Raw genomic sequence first — 12,177 nt, 5'->3', positions numbered from 1 at the left:
AACGTTACATAGCTTTTGCAGAAAGGGGAAATTTCTGGTTTTCCTTTCTGCATAATTTCTTGAAAAAAGTTTTTGTTTTCTGCAATTTTTTTTCAAAGATGTCTTTCTTGCGCATCAGAGAGGAAATTGTCCGAGAGGAAGAGGAATTGTCATTTGAGATTTTTTTAAAAAAAATCTTTAATGACTGGCTTCAGCCAGGGGTCTGTCCAGACATTTTGTGAAAGGTACTGTTTTTGTAAAATTGTCAAAAAACTACTCATAATTTGTGAATATAAAATAAGCGTTAAGTCACATTCTTTCTACCAGGGTCCTGCTATTGTGAATTTGTGCAAATATGGTCCTGTTGTTGCAAAAATTGCTAAAAACCTTTTAAAGAAGTTTTTAAATTGTAAATAGATACAAGATTCTGCTACAACAATTGCTTCTACTAAATTAGAGATGCAACATACAAATATTTGGTATTTAGTCTATACTGCTCAACGTAGAATATTAATTTCGGACGAATAATGGAAAAAAAATCACACACATTTTTAATATTTTCAACATACATATTTTAAATAACACAACTTAGTTATGTATCACTTTTAATGTGTTACGCATTAAGTAACTTAAATAAACAATTCTTAAATTAACAATATTTTATTTAAAAAATTTCCAGAAATTAATTTTTATCTACATAATATTCTATTAATTAATTTTATGAATAAATATAAATGGATCAGTTATTTATTTACAAAAAAATATCATTTAATATCAATAAGAATGTGCACACGATGTTTGTAACAGAAATATTTTCTGAAACGAACTTAGGGAAACTTAGTTCGTTTCGATTAACAGATAAATTATTTTGTGAAGGGTCCGTTAACGGACCCAAATTTCTTCTAAACAGACCCCTGCTTCAGCTGAAATTTCAAATTAATAATCTAAAATAAAAATTTAAGAAATCGCGAAAGTTTAAAAGATATTTCGCTCTAGAAATTATGTTCTTTCTTTCGTTTTTTTTTTCCCCTTCAAAGAAATCTATATTTTAAATAAACTTTTTGAGAATCTCATTTTTAAAGAGTCCTATTTACATGATTCGTGATCTTTATTTCGGCAGTTGCTGCCAAATTACAATTTTACGATTTATAATTTATGACTACGATTTTTATTTTAATTTACTATCGTTTAATTTATTTACGAATTTTAATTTGTGTATTGATTTACAAAATTCGAAACAGGAAATAATTAGTGAATTTTTCCGCCTACTAATATTAGAATAATATAATCGCATATAATATTAGAATTAAGAAAATATTACTTTTACAATTAAAATTTTTTATACATTTTTATTCTATACTTTCTTCTGTAAACACAACGTTTCTGTTACTTTAAATTAGTAATTGTTATAATTAAAAGTATCTTAAAGTAAAATATTAGTGCTAGGGAAGTTTGTCGCAGAAAGCCCGAAAAAATTCTGCCACATGGGTCACCATTACAATTTCATGTAATTGAAAATAAAAAAATATAGATGCGATTCTTTTTTTCCAGGAAAATAAAATTGGCAGTAATGAAATAAATTAATGAAAATAAATGGTTCTTATGCGAATTTAAAAATTTGTATTTCAATCTAAGACATCTACAATGTTACTTTTAAATTGTTTGCTAAAAAATTTATTTGTAATACCTTCTTAGTTTCTTACCTACATTTCATTAAAAGTAAATTAAAAGTAAGTGAAGATTAAACTAATTATTTGAATCAGTAACAGTAGCTTAAAGAGGAGACAAAAGTTATTATTACATGTCGAGAAAAAGAAAAGCAAATTATTAAGTTCATAAATCATTGGTTATCCAGGCCAAGGTGAGGGAATTGCTGTTCAAACTTAGCAATCACGATCTATCTGATCTACTCGTGTATCTAAGATCGTCCATTTTATTTACGATATAAGTGTTTAAATCACGATATGAATCAAGAAAGAACAATTTCAAGAAAGAGCTTTAATTGAAATTACTGTATTATTAGTAAACTTAATGTTTAAATTATTATTAATACCGATCTCTAAGCCATTTACCCATTCTGTGAATGCCACATCCAAGGAAAGCGAAGATTATGCACTTTTCAATTAATTTGAATAAATTATTTGAGTATGAAGCTCGTTAGCAAGGTTTCCTCTATTTTTTTTTCCACCGAGCTGTTGAAAAATGTCTAAAGAAAATTACTACTAAAACTCACACTAAATTCGTCAGGAATTTAAAATATTAAAGAGTTAATTTGAATTGCAGTATTATTTTTCTCACTTTTTTTGCTTAAAATAACAAGTATCTTTCCAGTAGGAGTTTTATTTATTTATCCTGAGATATTTTCTGAAATTATAAACTCGCGCTTGAGTTAATGGCGATAGGAAAAAAAAGAGAGTCAAATATATCCGGATATAAATCTTGACATTCAACGTTTAAAAAACGCTATTAGTACTGCTGTAATGAAGTAAGTCCCATTAACGAGTAAAGTAATTTTCTTCTTTTTTATAATGCAATCGGTATTCCTAACTTTTTTTTTCTCAAATGCAGCTGATCACTTTTCAAATTCAGATAATCTTCGAACATATTAACAAAACGTTCCAGCATTTAATAATTACAAACTTCATTAACAAAATGTTCTTTGACTGTGAAGAAAATATCGACTTTTAAGGGGGAGAGGAACAATCAAGATATAAAAGAGAGGAGCGAGCAGGGCCGGAGCATTCAAGTAAACATGAAAAGATAAGACTAACCCAATTTCGTTGACAATTAAGTTTACGATATTTCAAAAAGTTGAGTTCATCGATTTTTGTGGCGAACAGCTCAACTGTAAATCGAGAAAGTCTTTGAACTAGTAAAAGACTATTATAAGAACGCTGTTCTCTCAGAAGAGGTAAGATTCACCAACCAAACAAAGTTGTCTTTTAATCTAACCGCACCCATCAAGTACAAAGCTATATTTTATGAAGAAAATCACTTTTACTTCAGCCACTTGTTTAGAAGAAAATGATAACCATCTGGTTGCAGAAGGCAAAAAACCAAAGTGTGGGCGGCGGATGAAAATTCCATTCCTAAGGGACATCTATCTCAATAATCACAAACACCGATACTACAAGAGAGGCTCATAACTCAAGATCTTACTGCAACAAGGGTTAAAGACGATGTCGCGGTGAACAACTAAACTCGTGTGTTCGTAAACTGTTGCCCATCAGTGGTGCTCTTGAAAAATGAAGATTTTGAGGTTAAGTTGGGACACCTTTAAGCTCACGACTTAACTGTTGGAGATAAGGGATACTTGTATATCACTAGGCTCTTATTTTATTTAATTTTTTTTAAAGAAAATAACTCAAGAGAGAAGTTTTTTAGTGTGTTTAAAATAAAACAAGTGTTTAAGAATTTTCTGTATAGATACGAGCGAGACGTATTATGCTAGACACGCTGTGGCCAATAACATTAAAAACAAGTATTTTTTTTTAATGGATTGATAAAATTTAATTAACAGAATGATAATACACGTGTATTTTTTATTTTAATTAATTTTATTTATTTACTTTGAAAAAAGAAAAAAATATCGTATTGGTTTAAGCAAACACAGATGCAATCGCACTTTGAGATAACGGATACTTGTATATCACTAGGTTCTCTTATATTTTTTAAAATATTGTATGCATTTTCTTTTTTTTTTCAAAAAAGAAAGATCCTGACATCTGGAGATAATTAGGTGTTCTTAGGACCAGTAATCATATCTCAATTAATTAAAAAAAAATTCTAAAAAAAAGGAAAGAGATTATACATTCGAAAAATAATTTGTTTCAAGTGAGTATAAGGTAGTTTTATAAAGAATAGTTAATCTAGTTTTATTGCGTTTACATTAGTTACCATTTCTACACATTAATACCGAACTACAAATCTTGCAGCCTACTGCGAAGCAAAAGTTGCCTTTATCAATGTTTGTTTAAACCAAGTGGTTTTTTCCTTATGTTACTTAACACTAAATCGAGTGCTATACACAATACTTTCACTACAGATTTCACCATACATATTTATCATATTAATATAGATTCCATTTTATAAACTGCGTGAAACAGCCGATCCATTCTTAGATTTAAGACTATCAATACTCAACTCCGCAGTCTTGTAATTTTGAACTCGACTCAAAAGAAAAGGGAACTCCCTATCTTACACAAACTTACTTTCGTAGAGAACTTATTTGAAGTTATTTACTTATTTACCTATCAATCAGCATTTGCATTACACGGTGAGGAAAAACCACAAAAATCTCCCACGGTTAGCCCGACTGCGAGGAGATTCTCAACCATGATCCGTCTACCACTGAAGACATTTTTCGGCAGCACTATTATATTAATATATTTTGAGAGAAGAACCTATCAACCAGCCATCGCTGAGAATTCAACCTGTGTCATCTTATTTGGAGACGAGAGCTCTAATCCCTGAGCAACCGCAACTGAATACTAATGTATTTTATATTATCTTATAACCGGCCTTGAACAACCGATCTAATTTTGAGTATACTACTATCAATGTTCCAACTTCATAGCCTTGTAATTTTGAACCCAACTCGGAAGACAAGGGCTATCCATGATCAAGCATTTAGCCTTCGTGAAGGACAAACTAGCTTTTGTGAAGAATTTTTTTTTTATAGAACTTACCCGTAATTGCTTTACTGGAGCGGAAAAATCACAGAAACCTCTCACGGTTAGCCCGAAGGCAAGGGGATTCTAACCCATGATCCGTCTACCACTGAGGATCCTTTGCATCAGCACTGTAATATTAATACATTGCGAGCAAGTGCTAGCAATGAAATACTTTTGTAACCCCTTTTTACTTTTCTAAAGAAATAATAAGAGTTAACCTTTTGAAACAACGCTAGGCAAATATGAATTAAAAATAAAGTATGATGAAAATACAGTAGTTGATAACTGCGAACTTCAGATGAAGAAAAATAATATTGTTCGGGAAAAACAACTTAAAATATTTTGAAATTTGGCAGTCTGATTGCAAAAATAATGCATAGGATATCAGCTAGATTTACGGTGCATAGCTTTACAAAGACATGACTTCTTTTTAAAGAAACTACAAAAAAACTTTAGACATAGAATATATGTCTATACTAAATTGCAGCGTCACTCATTCACTGAGTTTATAAATAATTTAATTTAAAAATTGAAATAAATGCCGTAAACGTGTCCGATTTTAAGAGTTCATTTTAAAGGAGAGTTCCCCCCCCCATTAAAATAATAAATATTTATGATGCAAAACAATCGTACCTATTATTAGATATTAGCAATATATCTATATTTATATTTAAAAACAAGGCAGTTCTGATTTTATTTTACTAACAAGGCGGTTAACACTTCGGCGCAGACGGTACACCATTGTCCCTTATATATACATATTGTATATATATTTTTTTTCTAGCGCTCTAATTACAAGTAAAAATGTATTTCGGTATTTTTCAATTATAAAAAAACAGCCCAATAAATACTAAAAAAATCTGCCAGATTATCGGAATTTTATTTGTACTAAAATGTAAAATCTAAAAAAAAAAGTAGTCCGAAAAAAATTTCATCGAGAAACTGTTTTTCTTGAAGCTGCAAATTCGAAAAATTATTGTTTGGAAGTGAGCCGTGTTTGGAAGATTTTAACTTTAATGCAAAAAAGAGACACCGGCGTCCCATGCTGTATTTCCCAACCTTAAATTTTTAAAATAAAATTTATTTTTCACTTATTTTAACCTAAATTAATACGAAATGAAGAACAAAGTAAAAATATGTTTAATGAAAATTCTGCGTTTGAGGGTTAAAAAAAAGAGGAAAAAAAATGTCCACTTATTTTAAATTTTTTCCAATAACAATACTTACCCAACCCCCAATGGCATTTATTTTCATTATTGCAAGATGCAAAATTGTGCACGAATGGGGTAATAAATTATTATTATTATCTTTTAATTACACGAATGAGAACAGATTTTTTTTCGGTAGCAAAAAAAATTTGTACACTGCAGAGAACCAAGCAGCAAACCAAACAGAAAGAAAGGTTCAACAACTGGTCCAAGTAACGAAAACTTTTCTTACGGATTCACATCCTTAAACATTTTAAGGTACATTGCTTTTTTAAGCTACACAGGAATGCCTTAATAACTATATTTATACTTGCACAAAGCTATGAAAGAAAAAAAAAATGTAGTTGGAAGCCGACTATCTAATCCTTCACTTTTTAAGGAGGTGTAGTAAATTTAGTTTTTTTTCTTTTCGCTATTATTTTTCTAAAAGGATTTCAAGCGAGTCTTAAGACAGGGCGGAAGCTTTATTATTCCGGTGGAAAACTAAGAATGAACTCCAGCACGTGGAAAAGAAATAGAAACTTAAGTTGCAGTTTAAATATAAAAATAGCTTTGTTATTTTTTTTCAATGATGTCACAGAATTCTTTTTATTAATAGTTTTTACTTAAAAAATGATGAGCAATTCGTCGAAGCGAAAAATTATATTTCTCAGCTTTATTGTAGGATCATTCATAAAAAAAAAATAATAAAGTATGTGCATACGGATAGTTACTGCACTTAAGGTAATTCGAAATGGCCCTTTGGTTCATCATAATGAACGCAGAAACAGTGCCTTGACTTATTGCAAAGCTTCAAGTTTCCAGGTACTTCTGAAATTCGAAAATATGTTTCCGCTTGAGATTTGTCTACAAAGAAATCTGAATGAACAGAAATCGAAATGAATATAGGCATAAATTAACTCAATGAAATTGATTTTCGATTAATCATCAGCAAGTCTGAGTTGAGGACAATCAGAGATGCTTTCTCCGCCCTTCAAGAGAATGTAAAATTTGGAACATCATACGTTCGATTAATCGGGATCGTTTAATCAGAGCTGCGGATTAAATGAAATCACCTCCCAAAGAAAGTTGCATAACCGCAATGTTTTCTACTGTTAATTCTAAATAAAACAAAAAGGGTATACTATTTTTTTAGTACCTTATTACAAGTAACTGCAAATCCAACATTAAAATTGATGTTCATTTCCCTTAAGTAAAATAATTAAATAATAGGGAGATTTTGCCAATTTACAATAGCTTCCGTACGCAAGCTTTTTAAGTAATTGCGCATGCGCTGTTCTGGTGAAATGAAAAATATCAAAACCGCGAATATGAAACTTATATAAGGAGAAATAAGAGATTTCGCAAAAATCCATACGTTAAAAAAGCTAACGTAAGGTAATGGAATACAAGTATAATTTTAACTTGGACTACAAAATCATAACCATTTACAATGTACGCAGCGTCGTAGACGATCTCTACAAAGCTGTGGTACACGACTCAAGATGCTTTGCTCTGCGTAAAACTGCAGTTCTGTGAGCAGAAGAAATTGGTCGATTTTGATGAATTCTGTGATAAAGAATGCAGCTTATTATTTAGATTGTTGGTCGAAGATAGAAGAAATTTGATTATTAACCATGCAAAAGATGCATATTTAACAAACTTCGGTCTTTTAAAATTCTTTACAGTAAAAACCCGAAGTCTGAAAATCCTAGCTTTTACCAAAGTGGCTTAGAAAAAAATCCGAAGTATGCCTAAATATGATTCCATTTTATCAATGTTCCAAAAACAAAGAGTTTGTTTTTCTACTAAATCCGCCACTGCCTACTCTTTAAGTTTAGCAAAGAAAAAATAATAGGCGTAGAAGTAAATAAAATGCGTAGCTGGATAAAAAATAAGTTCAAATCAAACTGCAAATAATTATTTTAAAATGATCCAGCTATCAGTCACACTTACGGCGCCAAACGATACACCATTACAAAAATAAACGTAAATCAGATTCCAATCAGGAAGAGATTTTTATCGAGTGGCATATTTGAAGGGACAATAAAATGGCCCACTTCTTTTTTTTAATTCTCTAATAAAATTCCACTACTGTGGTGAAATGAAAGAATTTCCATATTTAGAAGCTGGGTAATTCGAAAGTAGGAGTTTAGGGAAAACAAGAAGGAAAAGGTCAAGCGTACCATCCGCATACTAATTAAAGCAGACGCTGCGAATTGTCCTCGAACTTTTCCTCTCTTGAAGTGTGAAACCCATAATGTTCCACACCACCTGTTATTTTGGGCTAGATTGTAAAGTCTATTGTGATACCTTTCAATAAATTCAATTTTCGAGATCAAGTAAAGTTCTTAGGTTGTTTTCCGAAGGCTCTGTCAATACTATGCTATTTTTATAACTGTTGTAAGTTTGTGACAGTTAAAGTTAAGTTCATATTTTCCTATGCTAATTATAAAAATGGCGCAATATGTCAGAGGTTTCCAATTGAGAATCCGCAGATGGGTTAGAGGGATCCCGATAGTTAAGTCTTTTTTTTTATTTATTTTATTTTTCACCAGTAATAAATTTTAAAACTTTAATTTTTTATTTTAAAACCAATCAATACTCACTTATTTAACATTTTGTCTGTCATTATTTAAATTAAATGCTAATAAAAAAGAAATAACACTTTAAAAAAATTTTTTATAACAATATTCTGATTAAATTGTGAAAATTACTTAAGATTTATTAAAAATTGCATTAGTATTCACGCTTTTCAAATCAAAATAACTTAATTCGATGATAAATTATTTCGATACAATAAAATAAATAAAAAAAGCAAGAAACACAGTAGAAACAAAGTGACCTAGTTACTTTCGGTTCATGACATCAACTGCAGAATTGCAGAGTTTTTTAGCATATAGTTTAAAAGTAAAGCTTTGATTAGAGTTAATTAAGCAAAGTGTGTGTATACTGAAATTGTAACTTTTAATGGCGAAAAAAACTTCGATAAGCAACTTTAAAAATAATTTAAACCATTCAACGATAACTAGAGAAGTCAATCCAATAGTTTTTATTAGACGCATAAACATGAATGATTAATTATTACTGTTATAAAATTTTTTGAATAACTTATACAAAGAAAAACAAAGTGATAAGTTTTATTATTTAATAAGACATTTAGAAATAAAGACTTACCGTTAAAAAAGTATCATTAGCGAACCTTTGTATTACTGCTGTTTTTCCACTCTTGCTTTCGCCCACCACCACAACCTTGCACTCCATACGGCACCTGAATTAAGAATAAGAAACAATTAGAAGATATTATTATGGTAAAATCATCTACAAGGCTTGTAATTTTTACCTAGTAGCAGTAAAATAAAAATTGCATTATTATTATTATTATTACTTTTTTTTTTGTTAATTTCACTGACATTAAAAAATGTCATCTAACGATTGCTAAGTGTATATGCATATAACAGCGGTTTCCAATTTTTTTCCAGCTACGGAATCCTAAATGATCAAGCTTCTTTTAGCGGACCATCACATTAAAAAAAAAAAAATCATTAGCCGCTGTGAATATACTTATAATGCTCAACAATGTAAAATTTTAATTAAAAAATTACATTTTAAAAAATAAACAGCAATTGCAGCTACTAAATTAGCGATGCACTATACAAATATTTGGTATTTAGCCTATACTGCTGAACGCAGAATATTAATTTTGGACGAATACAGGAAGAAGCGTCTGCCGAAGACAAAATTTAGTTCGTTTACATTTGTCTTTCTCCCCCCCCCCCTTTCTGGGAAGGGTTTATTGATTAACAAAACAATAATGAAGATAAAAAAATTTGTGAAGGGTCCGGTTAAAAGATAAATTATTTTGTGAAGGGTCAGTTTTTATGAAAAGATATTTTGTGAAGGGTCCGTCAACGGACCCAAATTTCTTTTAAACAGACCCCTGATGTATATAACAGCGATTCCCAATTTCTTTTCAGCTACGGAATCCTAATTGATCGAGCTTCTTTTAGCGAACCATCACATTTAAAAAATAAATAAATAATTCATTAGCCGCTGAGAATATACTAATAATTAAAGAAAGGAATCTATACTAATAATTAAAGAAGGGAATTAAAGAAAGAAGTCTTAGTGTATGCGTATGCTGAAAATAAGTTTAAAAAAAGAAGAAAAATGTCACTAAATTATTATTTTCAATCTCATGTCATTGAGAATAATAATCAGAGAAACGTAATTCTTTATTTTCTTTAATTGAAAATATCGATGAAAAATACTTATTAATTTTTTAAAGATTCATATTCTTTTTATAATTTATCCATTGTATTGATATTTAAAAATTAAAATAATTCTTTTGAAATGTTGCTATTTTTTTCATTAGCATTTTACATAAAATATTTAATATAATCAACTGAAATTAAATAATTTATGGATTGTTGATTTGATTTAAATAAAATCATTACTGGTTATAAAAAAAAAATTCTAACTCTCAGAGTCCCTGTAATCGTTCCACGGAATCCCAAGGTTCCGCAGAACACCTTTTAGCAACCGCCGGTATATAGGCTAAACCAACCAGTGAAGGAACATTTCATATATATTGATTAAAAATAAGAATTTGAAAGTTTTTCTTTAGATAGATTGGAAACAATAGCTTACTGCTAAACAATAGGAAGTCATCTAGCAATGTTTTGGATTTCCTGGTCAAATAGACTTCTGTAGAAAAATTTTTGAATTTGTTATTATCTCTGCAACACCTTGTTTCTTTGAAAAAATTGTAAGGTGAGTGTTTGTAGTTATATGTTTGAAGTGGAAATAATTGCATGTAATAGTCTTATTTTTCTCACTGTGAAAAAGAGAATTCAAAATATAGTTATTGAAGTTACGTTTTATTTTTTTAAAGCACCATAGCATAATCAAGTACTGAGATAAGGGGGTGTTTATTCACTGGATCACCAAACGATGAAAAACCAGTGAAGGAACAAGTGTTCCTTTACTGGGTTTTTTTCCCAGTTAATGAAAATGAAAGAAATTTTTTAATTTTCTCGTACTTTTAGCCATATTATGCATCAAAATTCTGTTTAAAAGACAAAAAACAACTTCTAACCAGTGAAGAAACAGGCATGTTCCTTCACTGGGAATTCTTCCAGTGAATGAACAGTAATGTGGGAAATATAATTTTACATGACTCCAGGATAAGTAATTCAATATAGAGGACAACCGAAATTTTGTTAAAAATTGTATGAATAATTCCTGAAATAATTTCAGTTCAAAATGTTAACTTAATAGCTTAATTTATTATAAAATTATAATTTATATTTATTAATGGGGTGTGTAGTTACATCAAATGTTAGGCAACTTAATAAACTATGTTTACAAATCGAAAACTAATTAAATATAATCATAAAAATTTGAATCGAACATTTTTTCGCTGGCTTTTGCACCAAGAACTCCTAATAAGTTATCATTATAGGATAGGATAGCAGCGTGATTATATAATTTATAAAAACTACTTTACTATGTTAGAATTTAGAAGCAAGCTACTCAACAAGCTAACAACAAGAAGTTAAACAGAAACGATACTCAATTTCGTCAGAAGCTTGAGAGGGAAATCCCTCAAGATATGTTGCAAATTTTTAACGCAGCATTGACTGAAGAGTCTAATATCGAAAATGTCCAAGAGCCTGTACTTTTGTCAATATGGAAGAAGTATGTATTAAAAGAAGACCACTTGGTTAAGTCAAACTTAGGAACTGAAGCTAGTATTGATAATGAATGCATCTTAGATATCGAATTTGAAATGAGTCCTCATGCTGATCCTCTCTTAGTTGAAAAAAGAAATGATTCTATAAGTAAAATCAGTACTTCTAAAGATTCTCTAGATATAAGTCAACAAGTGATGGATTTTCCTCAAACTTCAAGACACCTTTCCCCTGTCTATTTTCGAGAGAGGCATTCTAGAAATGTTGCTGAAAAATCAGAAGAAGTTTGGAAAAACCATTTACATTGGCCAAATATTGACGATAAAAAGAAAGGTCAAATAAGAAGAAAAACGAATAAATTACCTTTTTCATTAAGTTCAGAGAAATGGCAAAAATTTCAAGAGGCGAAAGATCTAAAAAAAAGTTAAAACAAGAGAATATGGAGAAAAAAAAGAGAGAAAAAATACTTAAAAAAGAAAAAAAGCTTCAAGAAATAAGAGGAAAAAGAGTAAACAAAAAGGTGATAAAATAATAATGATAATAAACAGCATTGGATGACACAATGATTTTGATTTGACTGTTTAATTATAAGAAAGAATGATTTTTTAAAATTTATTTTGTATTAAACATCACTTTCATTTCTAC

At 29.7% G+C, this 12,177-nt stretch overlaps 1 protein-coding gene across 2 annotated transcripts in view; it reads right to left on the bottom strand.

Moving 5' to 3' along the window:
• The window catches only part of LOC107447151 (rho-related GTP-binding protein RhoN), a 65,866-nt gene that overhangs the window by 32,700 nt on the left and 20,989 nt on the right, over positions 1-12,177 (bottom strand). For both annotated transcript variants that reach the window (XM_016061991.3, XM_016061990.4), the window contains exon 2: positions 9,017-9,110. In XM_016061991.3, coding sequence (XP_015917477.1) covers positions 9,017-9,103 — 87 coding nt within the window. In that variant the 5' untranslated portion in view covers positions 9,104-9,110. The remainder of the gene's footprint in view (positions 1-9,016; positions 9,111-12,177) is intronic.

Source organism: Parasteatoda tepidariorum, chromosome 9 (assembly GCF_982258835.1).
Source record: "Parasteatoda tepidariorum strain Cologne lab strain chromosome 9, Ptep-v5.0, whole genome shotgun sequence".
Classification (NCBI taxonomy): domain Eukaryota; kingdom Metazoa; phylum Arthropoda; class Arachnida; order Araneae; family Theridiidae; genus Parasteatoda; species Parasteatoda tepidariorum.
This window is presented reverse-complemented; position numbering and strand designations above follow the sequence as displayed.